This window comes from Alternaria arborescens (assembly GCF_004154835.1).
Source record: "Alternaria arborescens strain FERA 675 chromosome Unknown contig_8, whole genome shotgun sequence".
In the NCBI taxonomy this organism is placed as follows: Eukaryota; Fungi; Ascomycota; class Dothideomycetes; order Pleosporales; family Pleosporaceae; genus Alternaria; species Alternaria arborescens.
Genome location: NW_021167863.1, coordinates 776281 through 792135, shown reverse-complemented (window position 1 = coordinate 792135; position 15855 = coordinate 776281). Strand labels below are relative to the sequence as shown.

The 15855-nt window shown below is 50.9% G+C and overlaps 8 protein-coding genes across 8 annotated transcripts; 5 read left to right on the top strand and 3 right to left on the bottom strand.

The window, feature by feature from the left end:
- Positions 1-112: 112 nt before the first annotated feature.
- AA0111_g4499 (hypothetical protein) lies at positions 113-589 on the top strand (the record flags this gene model as incomplete). The annotated part of the gene is made up of 2 exons (XM_028650508.1): positions 113-453; positions 505-589. 2 exons carry the CDS (start codon positions 113-115, stop codon positions 587-589), a joined length of 426 nt encoding a protein of 141 aa, XP_028508090.1.
- Positions 590-959: 370 nt separating this feature from the next.
- On the top strand, positions 960-1974 carry AA0111_g4498 (hypothetical protein; the record flags this gene model as incomplete). Its single annotated transcript, XM_028650507.1, has 3 exons — positions 960-1256; positions 1315-1794; positions 1843-1974. The coding sequence occupies 3 exons, from the start codon at positions 960-962 to the stop codon at positions 1972-1974; spliced, it is 909 nt and encodes a 302-aa protein (XP_028508091.1).
- Positions 1975-7335: 5361 nt separating this feature from the next.
- Positions 7336-7599, bottom strand: AA0111_g4497 (hypothetical protein; the record flags this gene model as incomplete). The annotated part of the gene is made up of 2 exons (XM_028650506.1): positions 7336-7360; positions 7412-7599. The coding sequence occupies 2 exons, from the start codon at positions 7597-7599 to the stop codon at positions 7336-7338; spliced, it is 213 nt and encodes a 70-aa protein (XP_028508088.1).
- A 1412-nt stretch (positions 7600-9011) lies between these two features.
- On the top strand, positions 9012-9275 carry AA0111_g4496 (hypothetical protein; the record flags this gene model as incomplete). Its single annotated transcript, XM_028650505.1, has 1 exon — positions 9012-9275. The coding sequence occupies one exon, from the start codon at positions 9012-9014 to the stop codon at positions 9273-9275; it is 264 nt and encodes an 87-aa protein (XP_028508089.1).
- Positions 9276-10107: 832 nt separating this feature from the next.
- Positions 10108-10425, bottom strand: AA0111_g4495 (hypothetical protein; the record flags this gene model as incomplete). Its single annotated transcript, XM_028650504.1, has 1 exon — positions 10108-10425. One exon carries the CDS (start codon positions 10423-10425, stop codon positions 10108-10110), a length of 318 nt encoding a protein of 105 aa, XP_028507976.1.
- Positions 10426-11390: 965 nt separating this feature from the next.
- On the top strand, positions 11391-12737 carry AA0111_g4494 (hypothetical protein; the record flags this gene model as incomplete). The annotated part of the gene is made up of 2 exons (XM_028650503.1): positions 11391-11630; positions 11697-12737. 2 exons carry the CDS (start codon positions 11391-11393, stop codon positions 12735-12737), a joined length of 1281 nt encoding a protein of 426 aa, XP_028508087.1.
- A 601-nt stretch (positions 12738-13338) lies between these two features.
- AA0111_g4493 (hypothetical protein) lies at positions 13339-14410 on the top strand (the record flags this gene model as incomplete). Its single annotated transcript, XM_028650502.1, has 2 exons — positions 13339-13372; positions 13488-14410. 2 exons carry the CDS (start codon positions 13339-13341, stop codon positions 14408-14410), a joined length of 957 nt encoding a protein of 318 aa, XP_028508086.1.
- A 114-nt stretch (positions 14411-14524) lies between these two features.
- On the bottom strand, positions 14525-15598 carry AA0111_g4492 (putative endo-beta-1,4-glucanase B; the record flags this gene model as incomplete). Its single annotated transcript, XM_028650501.1, has 2 exons — positions 14525-15294; positions 15361-15598. 2 exons carry the CDS (start codon positions 15596-15598, stop codon positions 14525-14527), a joined length of 1008 nt encoding a protein of 335 aa, XP_028507797.1.
- Between the last annotated feature and the right edge of the window lie 257 nt (positions 15599-15855).

The following is a 15855-nucleotide window of genomic DNA, read 5'->3' as shown; positions in this document are numbered from 1 at the left end:
TGTTCTATACTCCAGAATCTGTCATCTCCAATTTCTAGCTAAACAGTAGCTACCCAGACCTCGTGTCATCTCCAACTTGAGCCTTTCCGTACCAATACACCAAACCATCAACATGCCTCTCTTCGGATCCAAGCGCGAGCCCAGTCCTCCACCTGCTCCTCCTCAAAAACACTCCATGTTCTCCAGGCGCCGCTCTTCGTCCCCTTCATACCGGGACACACGCCACAGCAGCTCCACCAGCCGCACTACTACCACACATACTTCCTCGCCCAAGCGCACATCTGGCATGTTCAGCCGTGGCTCCGGAGACCCTAGCATTGCTACTGCTAAGCAGAGCTTGATGAACGCCGAGGCAGCGGAGAGGGATGCTGACCGCGCGCTTTTCGTTGCGAAGAACGCTGTAAGGGAAGCAAGAGAACATGTTCATCGCCTAGAGAGGGAAGCTGCTGAGGAGTAAGTTCATGTGAGTTGCATCAAGGGAATATGGCGCTAACAATGTTATAGGGCGAGACTTGCGAAGATCAAGCAGGGCGAGGCCAAGGCTCTCGGCAAGAAGGGCAAGTTGCTTGGAAGACACGACCATGTCTAAGAAGTCCCCCTCAGCCGCCATATTTACAAGCAGCCGTGGAGCGGTTGTTTAGGCGATGCCCATACGGACGTCATTTCCTTTTATCATGATACTGAATGATGTGAAGCGTGGAGTTGTCGGTTTTCTTATGTTACTATGAGCGCTTGTATAATACCCATTATGTATACTTCAGCATTGAATGTCCATCGCATTTCTGCCTGATATCATTCGTTCTTCCGTCATCTCATTGTTTTGCACAGTTATGATACCACCAAATTCGATAACTCATGCAAAAGCAGATCTACCCGTCCTACTATATACGGTCATCACATGTGGTTATAGGAATAGGATCAGACGAACAGCAGTACTATGAGACGCTCTAGTCGCGAAAATGAAAGACTTCCACGACAAACGCAAAAACACTCTTCCCACTGTGTTCTTCCCATTCTCCGCCCCCACCAACACAAGGTCAACTCTACAGTTCATTAATCTCTTTCAACAAACTCATCTTGATAAAATGGCCCGCGAGAAGCGCATTGCTCACAAATCACCAAACTCCCTCGGCGACGCATACCGTGATATTACTTCCGCCCAGGCGGAGCTCGTTCGCAACCAGAACACACTTGGGCACCGCCAAGCTCTCGTGAACTCATCAGTGCCAGAAGAGACACCCATATCAATCGGCTTCGTAAGTCGTCGCGTCCTCGAGAGCCCCAGTATTGACTACTGACATTACTCGCCCTCAGGCCGCCCAGATCGTCGACGAAGCACAGAAGCCAAAGCGCCAGGCCGACTTGGAAAAGGCTCGTAGTATTCTTGACAGGCGCCAAAAAGGCCAACCAGTCTCGTGGGTTGAACTTGAATGGACAAAGACACTATGCGCTAGGGAAGCGAAGCTGGAGGGGGCAGAGATGAAGGATGTTACAGCGACCGACATGAAGAAGCAGCAGTGGCAGCAAGATCAAGAGCGGGAGATGAATGAGATCAGCGCTGCGAACAAGCATCCCACTTGGAATACTCGTATGCTCCTTAGAGCTCGGCTTGGTGAGGGAGACAAGTCAGATTCAGTGTCTGACAGCGACTTGATTAATGCAAGTGGAGTATCTGGTGGCGCTATGCCTGAGCCTGCTCGTGTCTCGCAGAAGAAGAGTCCGGTTCACGAGCCTGAAGACGACAATGGTGGTAGCGAGAAGAAAGACGAGAACAACGCTGTTTCCCAGGCACAAGTAAGCTTGGTGATATGTGCGGAAGATACCCATACTAACAACGAACAGCCTCAAGATCCCCTCCCTTCTCCGCTGGACGATGCCAACAACAATATGACAGCTGAACTGAATGCGAATGAAGATTCTGATGTAGACATCTGGGACGACGATGTCTGGGCTCTAATGATCAAGGCCGACTAGGAGTAAAGACAGCCTCCTATTCTCTTGTAGTCTAATCATGATATGAAAACTGATACACGTGAAAAGATGCATTGAGAACAATATCCTGGATGCAGCTCAACAGATGCGTTCGGCAACCAATTAGAATCGAGTTTTATTATCTATAACACACTGCATCTTCTTCGTCTGCTTGCCACCTACTACATGAAGCGCATCATTATACGCGTTACATACACTTTGTGCACGGATCATGAGCTGTGACCAAAGGATTGAAGCTTTTCATTTTTCTGATCAGGTCACAGTTACCATATAGATGCTTGCTCTCGACGCTTAGATAACGGACCTCGTTGTTGCATTCGATATATACTCTAAGGCGTGCCACAAGAGATTTTGTCTACAACGCTACCGCTACATCTTATGACCCCAGCGATAACAGCGTCCGCCTGTTTTTTTCAAACTCATGGTTGTCAAAATTCCTACTGCTAGAGGTTTCTTTGTTGCTGTCGCCTCGGTCAGCGTCTTCTTCCAACTCTGATCAATCCTGCTGATATGCTGGAGGTTGTAATGTGGTTGGATACAGAGATTGTTGACAAGAGCTGCGTTGATAGAAAGGTTTTTCGCGTTTGACGGGCGGAAGTGGTATAATTCGATCTCGTTCAGTCCGGTACGCAAGAGACTGGGGTGGTGGTGGGATTTATTCGAATGTTGGTGATCGTGTAAGAGGAAAGTCGGTGGTTACGGCAAGGCTCGAGAGTGCGGAAGGTCATAATCATAGACGCAATCAACTATGTCCCTCTTAACGCGGTTTCCAGGTTAGGTGGTCGATCTCGATACCGTTGTATATAGCGTTTGGAGCATATTCAATGAGCGTTGTGTTTTCGCTTATACTGGCTGTGATTTGGTGCATACCTGTAAACCCTTTTACTCTTTGCTACCATACCCGCTGGAGAGCTCGCGAGCTGGCTTGCTTCCCTGGGCTTGCAAAATTTGCACCGTATCTCGTGATTCTCTGGCATCCTGACGTATCCATTTGTGGCCTTGATGATAGACCCAGGACCGCTGAGAGTCTTCAGCCGTGCGAAATACTAAAACCTCGACGACTGACAGTCCGCCCACAGTGTCGCTCACATGCTGAAGAGCTTTCTTGTACGATTTAGTGCATCTCTACTTCATAGTTTCGCAATCATTCGTTTGTTCGTGCTCTACAATAAGCTGGGTCTTCGGTGTACTGTCGTGGCTCCTTGGTTGGCTCGAGGCGCCAGCTGCACCTCGTAGGTATCGATTGTACCGGAAAAGCGCGAGTTCGTAGATTCGAGTCTGACAGGGGTGGAATCATTCAACATTCGGTAGCTGTTCGTGGTTGTGGCGCGATGGGGGACGGTCGCCGCGGCTTTGGTGGTAAAATATCTGCCTCTTACGCGGCAACCTCAAGGCACCCCAGGCAATTGAGCAGAGGTTTTCACCAAAGACTCTGTACTTATACCCATTTTGGCTGTTGCTACACAACCACACTATCGACTCGGACCAGAAAAATCGGAGGATAGAGGTAGGGGTCAGGGATTGGCTGCCATGCTCTCCATATCTTTGCGAACATTTATGGGCATGATGTATGAAGCTGTTCATACCAACCTCGTCAGCTTGCCAGAGCAGAGGTTCGTGTTCCTTCACTGCTCCAGCTGGCTTTTACAGTTTGATCTCGAGCGATCTACACCCTCCGCGTCGTATCTCCACCACCACCAGACCAAAAACTCTCGGAGCTGTACGAAAAGCAGCGCAGATCTCATGATATTCTCCTGCGACTGTTGTGATGCTTCTGTAACGATGTGGTGGTGTTGCACTTCCACATTTGCACCCCTTCGGTGAGCCCCAAGCACGCCGCACGGTCACACCTTTTTTCCACCTCACCCCTAGCTCGATATAAACAGTCAGGGTCCGGGTCACTGAACCTTTACTCATCCCTGCAGATAGCTCGATAACCGCCCTCCCCAAGGTTCGTGAAGCGGTACAAAGAGCTCTCTAAAGGCCGTAGCAACCTTGTCCAACTCTCCTGGTGTTGATACGACCTCGGGGGCATCCTGCACCACCAGTAATGTCAACCTGTGGTGAGCGCGAAGGCGCGAGCCTTAGCGACAAGGCTGGCAGCCTAGACAGAGGCGCCATATAAGCTTGCCCACCGACTTCTAACTTCATCTCTTCTACACCCCACTACCCACATTTGGATTACAAGATCCTCGAGCTCAGGCTCATCTTTTCCAGGTTCGCCTGCTGGGCCCATCAACGATGGATACCTATCTCTAGTAAGTCGCATGCTCCCCTCCTTTCCTCGAGCGCACCGAGTCACTGTGAGCACCATCGACGACCCCGCCTTTGACAACAACTCAAGCCTTGCTCAAAGGTTCTCTCATGCCCCCTCGTGAACTTTTAGCACATTCCTGTAATACTAACACGCCTTTCAGCGCCGGCCTCAGCCTATCCAGGTTGGTGTCGACCTCAGTCACCTAATCCTTGAAGGTCGACACCAACACTGGCATGTCTGGTATCAGCTCTCCTCTCAAGCGCAAGTCGAGCGTCTATGATCCCAAGGATCCACAGTAGCTTTGACTCAACGCCGACTTTGCTAAGGAGGGGGGCTGGACCAGAAAGAGCTGTCCTGGTGGGTGAAGCGCGTAAGCACCGTCACCATCTTCCAATACATGTCTCGCTGATCACATTTAGTATGGTACACACGACACTCAGGATCGACTTCAATTCCGGCTGATGTCGTGTGTTGCTCATAGCGTTTTCATCCACTACGACAGCGCGTTGCCGCAGAAGGCAAAGACATCTTCCTGCAAACCGGAACCCCGGTCGACTACACAAACATGTCCGGTTTGCTGTTGCATTCAACAAGATAAGGATGTCCGCTAGCCTTCGGCGGTAAACGCAACTTCCAACAGATCGGCGTGGAGTATGTTTACAACTCACCGCTCCCATCATATCATAGCACTTGCTGACTCGCTGGGTAGTCATGCAATTGATCCACACCGAGCATGAATAGCCGTGCTTCGGTGGCTACCCTCGACAAGCAGTCACCTTGGCCATAGGATTTCCACAACTTGGGTAGCCTCGGCACGGCCGTCGTTATGTGGGAGGGAGAACGATCTGGTATATGCTTCCTCTTAGACATCCCTGGACTCTTTCGTAGAACTGACTCAGCACCGGCACTCGAGCTTCTCGACAATCTTGGGGTCGGGGCACTGTTGATCGTTCCACAAACTTCAACACCGAAAATATCGCCCCACCCCAAGAACCTCGAATTCGCATTTGCGGCCTTGTCGTTGGGCTTCCATGTCCAGCTGTCGTGCGAAGCCCGCGACAAGGCAGTCGTTCTCCCTCCTTACCTGCAACACTCGCGCACATTTGATCTCCGTACTGAATATCAGAGATGGCAGGCACACCGCATTTGCCGAATCTTCACATCACGGGCACTTACCCGTACCAAGCGTACCGATCAAGGTCCCGAGCCTTCATCGAGCTGGGTTTGCTCGATGCAAAGTCGTGCGAAGAGGTATGCCTATTGACAACCATGCCAAGCTCCACCGCTAACCCCACAGCAGCTGCATGGTGAGTCTGTCCTAGGAGGAGACCTGCAACCGCAGGATACGCCGCTTCGCGCAACTACACATCCAACACTGGTCAGTATTTCAGTGTCCAGCAGCCCTCTTCGTACAACGACAGCTCTCCGTATACCTCTGGCGCGGGCTACGCCAATGCCTACAGTAACGCCTCATACATCTCGTGTCATCGACTTAAACATCGCCGTATCTTCATTCCAGGAATCCGATCGGAAATCTGTTAGTGTGAAGATTCTTATCTGCAGTGGATGTTGTTAACATCTTCTAGTTCGCGGGCTTTTATTAGAGCATCAGGACGCCCCAAGGTACTTGGAGGGGGCGACTGGATAGGGCGAGGTAGGGGCCCTATCCATCAATGACGGTGGGCATTTGCGCAGAATTGTACTTTTAGGACGCTTTCTGTTGCGAATCTCCATCGCCGCGACCACTGCGACCTGACGCCGAGTACTATCGTAGAGCCCAAGAAGAGAACGAATTGCTACGGGCGGAACTGAACGGCGTCTGGGACGTTCAGGCACGTCAGCACTCAGTTTCAGGTCGTACATCTCAAGGAGAGAAGGTATCGAGTCGCAGTGAGTTTATTGTAGGCCGCTCGAACGCTCCCTCGCGTCAAGGTAGCTTTGCGACATCGATCAACAGTAGCATCTACACCACAAACTCTCTAAGCTACCACCTAGGCAACAACGATTGGATGATCATCGGGCAATGAAAGTCTTTGAAGACGAAGAACCGTGTTGCAAATTTTGGTACCTTTTGGAGGGTCGAAAATTGCCGATCATGCGCATCCCCGTTGCTCTACGCATCAGCGCCCTATCCTCGAGAAGCCATCTGTCGGCAACTCTTGACGCCAATCGAGCTCAGAAGTGTCACTTCTAAACATCCTGTACATTTTCAAGGCGAAGGCAAGGTCGCCTCGTCAAATGCGTTGTCGAATGGGCGATCCTTGTTCCTTACGGCGGAGAGTCAAGACAGCCGCTGGACATCCAAACACTGGGCGTGCTTAGAGGCGACATCTCTGCTCCGTTGCACGTGCCTTATCTTATACGAGGGATACGCAGCTCTAACTTGATCCTCTGACTGCATCGTTCATAGGGTCTTCGACCTTTTTGTGTGTGTCGCTACACTTGTCATGAGCTGTAGATTGGCGATCGTGGGCATCGTGGTGGGCGCTGTCCAAACAAGCATCTCGCGCTCCACGGATTCTGTCTACGAGTTGCTTGTGTAAGCTTGAAAATGTAGATCGGTTGCGCGAACTTGTCCATGGCCTTTTTTCTGTATTATACGCTTTACGAAGCGCCGTCACAGCCGTTTCACCGACCTGTCCAAATCCAAAGCGGTATCTCAACAGTCTGGTCAAGACTGGTGCGTTGACGCGCTTGCTATGACTATGAATCTCATCAGCTTCTGGTCCTTCGTATATCATCGAGGCATGTCTGTGGTATCGGTGGGTCGGGAAGCACTTCGTGGCTTTGCTGAGAACGTCCGTAAGCAGGGTATTGAACCAAAATGGCACCAAGCGATCTCCGACGTCCGTTTTGGATCACTGGCTCATCTGCTAGCCATCCATAGGTCTTGTGATGTCTTCTAGTCGCTCTCTTGGGTTGCTGCCTCAGGGTAGGTGGGTTCTTGGAGCTCAGTCTGACCGCCGCGGAGGAGCCACGCCTTGACCGGAACGAGCATTCTGACCACTGGTGTATCGCATCGCTACTATCTGTCAATACAAATACAGTACGTTTCATCGAAACTCAGCAAAAGGCTATGCGGGAGGTCACATGCCCTTGACTGTCTGCGCCCTAGGCAAGTTAGCTCTGCGTCCAAGGAGAAGCCACTTACCACACCCTCACCGAGTGATACTGTCATCCTGCTTGGTCTCTCCTACACGACGATACAGCCGAAGTTCTCCAGGTGATACCTTGCGTGCGTTCACGACGTCGCAGATTTGTGGTTCGAACTCATTGGGTGGTTGAACGAGGTCCTGGTCGAACCCGCCGTTGTAAGATACGGTGCCGTCAAGTTCGGTGGTGGTGCTCATGTGGGTGACCACTCGCAGGTCTCCGACGAGGGTCTTGTCGATCACGAAAAAAGCGTTTTGATTTTGTGGAAGTCGTGGGTGTCGAGGCTGAGGCGACCGCCAGCGGAGTGAGACGAAGCACTTCACCTAACCCCACCACGATGCAATCCGCGCGTTGTACACCATGAGCAAAAGTATATTATCTAAGCCCCTACGAATTTTCTGCATATGACAAAATTCAGTTCATACATCTTCTCAACACAGTCAGGAGCTGCGCCATATATGCTCGATCAGGCATTCGTCGCAAAGGGCATAGACGTCTTGTGGAGCGGGCAAAAGAAGAATTATACGACGCTTGTTGCACTTGAGCCGTCTCTATAGGGCCTCTATGATTGCGTCTAATTCCCTGCTATTGCGTATATGTATAGAAACATGCTTACGCGTGGCGTCTGCTATGTGTTTTGGGAATTGTTTCATACGACATCGAGCATGGACGATACGCAACAAGTGCCTTGGAATTCGATTGTGGTTGTTTTGCCCGCTGTCAACCACCGTATGCTGGATACATACTGCTACTATCCTCCATGTCTTTCTATACGGCGTCGTCGTATCATCTCAGCAGTCCATCTTGTCATCCTCCTCCTCCCTCCGCCATAGTACGCATTCATCTTCGTTTCCTACTGCCTCTCTTGCCTCCTCGCTACAACGACGACGTATTCTCCTGTCTTATCCCCTGTCTTTCCAACCCCTTTATTCATACCTGTGGTCGCATTAGTATATTGGCTTTGTCTCAACATGGGCAGTATCCTGGGAAGCTTGGGACTAGGCGCTGCAGGGGCAGATGGCTTGGGGGCTAGAAGCTTGCTAACTCTGATGTCAGTGAAGGATATAAGGAGGACTGATCAGTATATATACCCAATATGCTGCGCCATGGACACCAACAATGTTCGTGATCTCTCTAAGCACACTCTGTTCGCCCATATGGTATTAGAAGTCACAAGTTGCCGGTAGAACTCCAGAGAAAGCTGTTTACCCATATCGTCACCACAGCGACTCGCGAAGTCAATTGAGGTGCTGCACACTCCAGAGAAGTTTGTGAATGAACGAGCTGAATATTTGAAGGGCAATGGGCACTGATACCATCTCTTTGGGTTCTACCAAGCGGTGGTCGTTCAGTACAGGTCACCGTCACTCACGTCTTGGCATGGATTCCGCAAGGCGCTGGGACCACGAGTATGTGGACTATATAAACAACCGACTTTTGTATACGTCTTCTACTCTTTGGCAACCTCAGTCTCATTGCTCCTAACAAGAAGATTTGATACATTATCACAAATCCTTCCTCATCCTCTTCTCCCCCTGCTGTAAAGCAGCAAAACAACCACAACAACCACAAAAGACCGGCACCACCACCGGCACCAAGACCATTCGCCATGGAGCGACCTTTCTTCACCGTCAACGCACATGGGCCTATCGAGCCGCCTCCTCACCCTCCTCTACCACCATCAGGGGGGCTTCGTTCGCTGCTGCCGCCGCCACCACCGCCACCACCCGGTCCTGGTCCTCTTGGTCCGCCAGCAGACCCCGTGTTCAGGTACGAGCAGTTGTACGTCCTGTCTGGCGCCGAGCTGGCGAGATTTCTCAACGGCCTATCCCAGGCCCGCTTCGAGTTCTGGTTGGATCACCACGGACAGTGAGGATGACGATACGTCCGGCGGTGGGCGTTTTCATTAGTATCTTGGCTTGGTGTTCTCTTCGGTCTAGTTTCAGGTTGGATTGTGACGGGTTTTGGGTTTGGGTACGGGCTTAGGGACTGGCTTCGACGCTTCGGCGCATAGATAACGACAATTGAACTCTTCTCGGTTGTATACGCTACTGCGCTCGCACCTCCCCTCCTACGCTGTATATCTCATTGATATTGTGCGATGTTTATAAAACTATGCTGCGACTCAATGCAGTCTCCCGGAGACATTAAGAGTGTGGTGATCTCCTGTTCCAAACAAGCTGAGTATAACGTGGACAGTGGGCGTCACTGTAAGGTCAGCTGGCAGTAGACATGTAGCTAACAACACGAGAGCTAATCAATGGTGTCTAAACCCTAGCCTTTCACTATGCTACTGCCAACCACCTACTTATCCTTGATCTGGATCTGGTCAAGAAAAGACTTCGCACCTCTTCTGAAGAACTTCGAGCACTGCGGTACGAAATGGTATCAATGGCTTGGTCGATACTGGCTCGGGCTCGATGTAGTCGTGTGCATGTCACTTATATGAAAGCTGCACCATGTTCGTGAAGAGATGGAAGATAGCAGTGAAAGGGTTCTAATCAGTAGATTTGTATAGCTATGACAGCTTGCCATTGGGGGGAATCACAAAGATAACAATATCTCTCTTAGCAAACAAGAAAGTCCTTCAAAGCTGGAAGTTGTTTCTATTTGCAAATAGCAAGAGTCGCTCTGGATTAGCTTGTAGGTTGACAATACCGTCATAATGCCGTGTCTTCTTACAGACAATTGACATTGCACGTCACTCAAGCACCACCCTCCCTCTTAGCATACTCGTCCTCCATCCTCTCCTCATACTGCCTCCCTTCTGTCTTGGCATCTTCCTCCTCTGTCACATCCTGTATCCGCTTCGCATCCGCCTGTCTAGGGTCCTCTAGCTGTCTGCCTGCAGCATCTGTTTCAAATCGCTCGACACGAGGCGCTTCACCTGGTGCCTGATGTGTGCGCTGAGTGCGGGTACCACTGGGGTCCGTGTAGGTTTGTTCGGATTTCGAGGTTGTTTGGCCGTTGATGGTTGTGCTGGACGAGGATGTGGAAAATGATTGGAAGGTTGAGCTGGACATGACGGCGGTTGTTGGGATGGTAAATGATCTGACTGTGGTAACACGGTTTTTTGTGACTTTATGTAGTACAAGTTGGTAAGTTTGAGAGTCAACGGTTCGAGGGTGTAGGTTGTTAAAGTCTGGCGCATGTCACGCGTTGTGATCTCATAGTATGACATCATAGGGTCCAGCGCTCCGCAGGAACCTCGAACGCAAAAGCATTCCAACGATCTCAGGAAGTAGAACGCTGAACAGCGGACAAAATACATGAACTTGGGAACTAGAATGCTGCTAACTCTGGAATGCATGAAACCTGGTGTTAGAGACAATGCGCGCCCCTGACTCTGCCATGTCATCAAGCGTCAGACTCACATTGAGTTCCTATTACTTCTCTATTGTCAAGCTTTAGAGTCTACTGGATCACCTGAGATTGTGCAATCAGATTAATAACACCGAATCTCATTGCAAATGTTGAAACGAGAGATGCGGATGTAAGTGCATTGCAGGCTCGAGCCGCGCGACGCTCTAAAACCCCAACGTCCAGTATAACATGGCCAACTAGTGATATTCACGCTCTCGCATCTGATCGATCTGCTCAACGTGAAGCACGTCGTGGAGACAACCTCAGCGGCCTATCAAGTGTGAATCGATTCTCCGATATCTATCGCATGAGGGTTGCCTGAGAGAGGAATTCTGCAAATGGTCGCTGAACCTAAGTGTTGCATATCGATGAACTTTGTTGAAGGGCAAGCTAGAATAGTTGCTGCAACCTCCGATATTGCTTTTCTACGCCTCGTGCAGGGTGTTTATCGACCACGAGCTCGAAATAGATCAGAAGCTTGGTGGGGGAACCATCGTTCTTGCTTCTTGATCGCCGGCTAGTCGCGCCATATCCCTGCCGCTGTGGCACGCTACGCCCCTGACAGCGGCGAGGAGCGGATCGCCAGGCAGGTGCCTTCGGTCATTCTACCACGAGCCAGCCCACCATGCTGCTGTCCGGCGTCTCGCTGCTTGCCGGCCTCTTTGCATCGGCCTGCGCTGCAGACATCCCCAAGGTGCTCGACTGCAGCCTCGACAGATACTGGGAAGCGCCCAAAGAGTGTGAGGCGCCTATCGCACCCGTTGCAGCAGTGGTACCCGGATCGTCCTACATTGCAAAGATAGAGTGCAAGGACTGCCCTTATACCGACAAAGACGACGAAGTTGTAAACCGTGATCATGTACTTGTATGTATAAGCAAGAGGCCTAACCGCAAATGTGTCTAAGGCCATGCTAACCACCGCGCGCTACAGCTCCTCAACGTAACCCTCACCCACGATAACCGGACAGTCCTCCTCAACAATCGCCCGCTACATCCCTTGCCTACAATACCCACACCCCCTGCCTTCGACGTCACGCGATACCGCTCCAACCTCTCACATACAGAACTGTACGCTGGCCTGAAGTCGGAAGACCCATATTGTCTGAAGAACGGGAATGGCGGATCTGGAGAATGGTGCCGCACAGTACCCTTGACGTCCTCCTGGCGCACGGCATTCGATTACCTATACATTGCGAACCCGAGCGATAGCCATGGAGGCGATGACACAGACGCTGAGTACTGGGACGTTGCGTTGGATGTGATTGGAAAATCACGATACTCTGAGGACAGCGGCCCACTTTGGAAGTTTGACAGTCCGGATCAGAAAATGCTATGGATGCTCATCAAGGGAACCCTACTGAAGAGAGGTGGCAAAGGAGGACCAACCAAGGTCGCAGACCCTTTCGGGCAGGCCATTACCGACGACAACATCTATGAGTATCAAATCGTTGACATGCGCTTAGTCGCCGGGGCCTACACCTTTCCCGCCAAGAAGCCCTTGACCATCTGGGGTAGGATAGGGCACTTCCTTGGAACCGACGTCTGGGACATAGAGGGTAGTCGCTTTCTCTATCGCAAAGAAGAATGGGGCTACTACGGCAAGAAAGGAACTCTTCGCGACATGTTCGGCGAGTTTGTCCACTGGAGGGACTGGCCTTTGTTCTGGATCATCTCCAGCAGTGTTGTTGGGGGCTTGCTTGCCCTATTCCTTTTCTGGAAGCTTTACTGGTGGATCGTCGCGCAGCGTGAGCTCATGAAGTGGGATGGCATGGAGGATGTCTGGGAGAACATGAGGAGGGAGAGGGTGGCTGAAGAAGAGGGCGCTCTTCTGGATGCACATGGCGCGTATAGAGACGACCCAGAGGAAGGCAGCTCCTCGAGGCCACCGGCGTATACGGAGGCGTTGAAGCCACTGCCAAGCAAACCGCTACCCGAGAAACCTTTACCAGAGGTTCCATTGATCGATGCTTGAGGGCTTGACGTTCGGTTGGCATTTCTTAGCTCCTTCCTACCGGATATCTTTCCGTCACACAATTTGCCATGTTCGTCTTTCACTCGCCTCTACCACCTCATTTGCTCAAAGGCTGCCGAGAAAGGTCGAATCAGCTGAACTATGAACAATCTGCCTCGCAGCATCCCACAAAGACGTTTCAGGAACTCTTGCTATGCGCACCATTGAAGTTTTTTGATTGACAATCATCAGCTAAACATCGAGCCTTGCAATATTACGCCCTGTCTGCAACTGGTGCAAACTGCTTATCCCCGCCAAACTCCGTATAACTCCGCTATACCAAGGGGCAGCTTATCACACATCTACTTTGGATTGAGGCAGTCGCCGACTAAACAAGCATTGAAGGTGTCAACAATCGCCATTATGGCTTCGAAAGTTGGAGGTTTGTGGCACGAGTCATGACCGATGCCGTCATCTGCCGAAGACACGCCTAAAACTGCGGACCAAAAGCGGATCCATGGATGCGACGATACAAAGAAAGAAGCTCAACGCCTGAACTCTCTACAGCTGACTCATTCGCGTCAAAGTCAATTGTATACAATTTTGCAAAGATTGAGCCATCATGGTCAAAATCGCGGTAGCAGGTGGCACTGGAAGTATGTTTCCCTCTTCTTTCCATTCATACCTACCCCACCTTGATATCAGTACCATATGAAAGCTGTCCTTAGCTCTAAATCAAACCCTCCTATCCTCTACTGATACATCTCATAGACGTCGCAACTAATTTCCTCAAAAATGCAATCGCGTCCGGCAATCACGACATCACCATCTTCACTCGCTCCGCCCCAACAAAACCTCACCCATCTTCTAAGGTCACCTACAAGCAAGTAGACTACACGGATCGCGATGCCCTCACTAGTGCTCTCGCGGGCTTCGATACCGTCCTATCTTTCTTCGTTGTCCACTTAGACGTAGACAACGTAGCCCAGAAGAACCTAATCCATGCATCAATTGCGGCAGGCGTCTCACGCTTTGCACCTAGCGAGTGGGGTATCGCAAACTACAGCGGCGTCCCAAGTTACGAGAACAAAGACTTCATCAGAAAGTATCTCGAAGACCTTGACAGCAAAGGTGAACTGGGATCCATGCAATACTGTCTCTTCCAGCCATCCATCTTCATGGACTACTTTGCGCACCCATACCCGCTCGAACGCGATCTGATCACCTGGCCCTTCTTCCTCGACTTCGAGAACCGACGTGCTATGGTGCTCGATGACGGAAACCAACCCCTTGTCATTACTGCTATTCAAGACGATGCTGAGATCCTCGCTCGTGCGCTCGATGACACGCGTCCGTGGCCCAAGGTCGGTGGTATCACAGGCTATCGCACTACCATCAACGAACTGCTCGCTCTGGGCAAGAAGATTAGGGGAGGAGACTGGAAGGTCGAATACGTGAAGAGTGAGGATATTGCCAAGGGAGAGTTGAAGACAAGCTGGCTGCCGCTAATTAGTCATCCCACGGTTGGAGATGATGTGAGAGAGGCGTTTAGCAAGCAGTTTGTCCTCATGTTCTTTGAGGCGATTAGCAGTGGTGGCTGGGTTGTTAGTGACGAGTTCAATCAGCGGTTCCCAGACTACAAGTTCATGGGCGCGGAGGAGTATCTGACCAAAGCTTGGGAGGGTAAGCCGTAGGTTGAGCATCTGCAAGAGTGGAGGTTGAGGAATGTTTTTGTATAAGAATATTTACAAGAAACGAAGCTCAAGTACATACAGCGCTTCAAGGTTCAACCACTTCAGTCATCTCATCTACAAGAAGTAGCTCTTGATCTTCGGCAAGATTCCCGTCCAAGCCACACCAGTGGTGGGCTCCATGTTGTAAATGTAATCACCCCACCATGGACCAGCAGCCCACCAGATACCTCCAAGCCAAACATCACTGTTAGCGCCCATGTACTTCAGTCCATCTTGCAACGCAGAAATACACTGCGCATTGTTGCCACCCGCAAACTCGCCGATAAGACCTTGCTTCTTGTTATCCTTGAGCCACTTTGTCGCCGCCTGAAGCCTCTCCTTGAAAATCGTAGCGCTGACGCAGTTGGCAGAGGTACCAGACCCATCGGTATCGAGGTACTGGTGCATTTGGTAAACAAGCTTGTTCTGCGGGTCCTTCAAGTTGACCAGACTAGCACCGTTGCCAGAGCTAATCCATGTCCATGCACCAGTCCAGCTGTTTCCCTCAGGGGTGATGTATTGTTTGGTTGCACCGGCGGCACGTACACCATCAATGGCAGCTTGGTTGAGATCGAAGACGAGCTGCTGGTCCATGTCATGATATTCGTTGTTTGTGTCGAAGACGACGAGTTCGTTGTCTTTGTATTCTGCGGCGACGTTTTTCCACCATGTCTTGAAGGCGGCTGTGTCGGTGATGATGTTGCCGAGAAAGCGACCGTAGTTGTGCGGTTGGATCATGGCGTAGGAGCCTTTTGAGGTGATGTGGTTTACTTGTTGGGTCAGGTTGCCTAGGTAGAGAGGATCAAACTCGGCCGTGAGGGAGTTGGGAGTTAGGCGCTCCATTACTTGATGTTGTTAGTCTCACATTTTGGAACGATTGTGATATTGGGTATCAAGATAGGACAGCTTACGGAAGTTCAAACGGAACATGTTCATCCCTTCTGCCATGAACTTGTCGATTGTGTTCAGATCGTACCATGTGTACTCCTTTCCGTAGACACCTGTGAAGTTCTTCTCACCAAACTCCGCACCAGACTCATTGATACCGAACCACTTCATCTTGCGCGCGGAGGTTTGGCGTTCCTCAGCTGGGGCCGCGAAAGCGGTGCTGGCCAAAGCGGCAGCCGCCAAAAGACTGTTGAAAAGCATGGTGTGGAGAGTTGGAGTATGCTTGTATGATTCTACAATTCACGTACTGAGCAAGCATCGTTCTTATACCGTATATAGTTTGCATTGCAATAACTAAACGCCCCACAGCTGGACGGGCCATCCCCTCCGTTCCTCCCACGGCAATGAGCGGGTCTTCATCTGATGCCAATATGAAAAGGCCGAATGTGGCATCATGGTTCTGAAGCCTGGGAGCCGTGGTGCGGGATAAATTGCTTAGGTATATTAAAGGAAGCTTG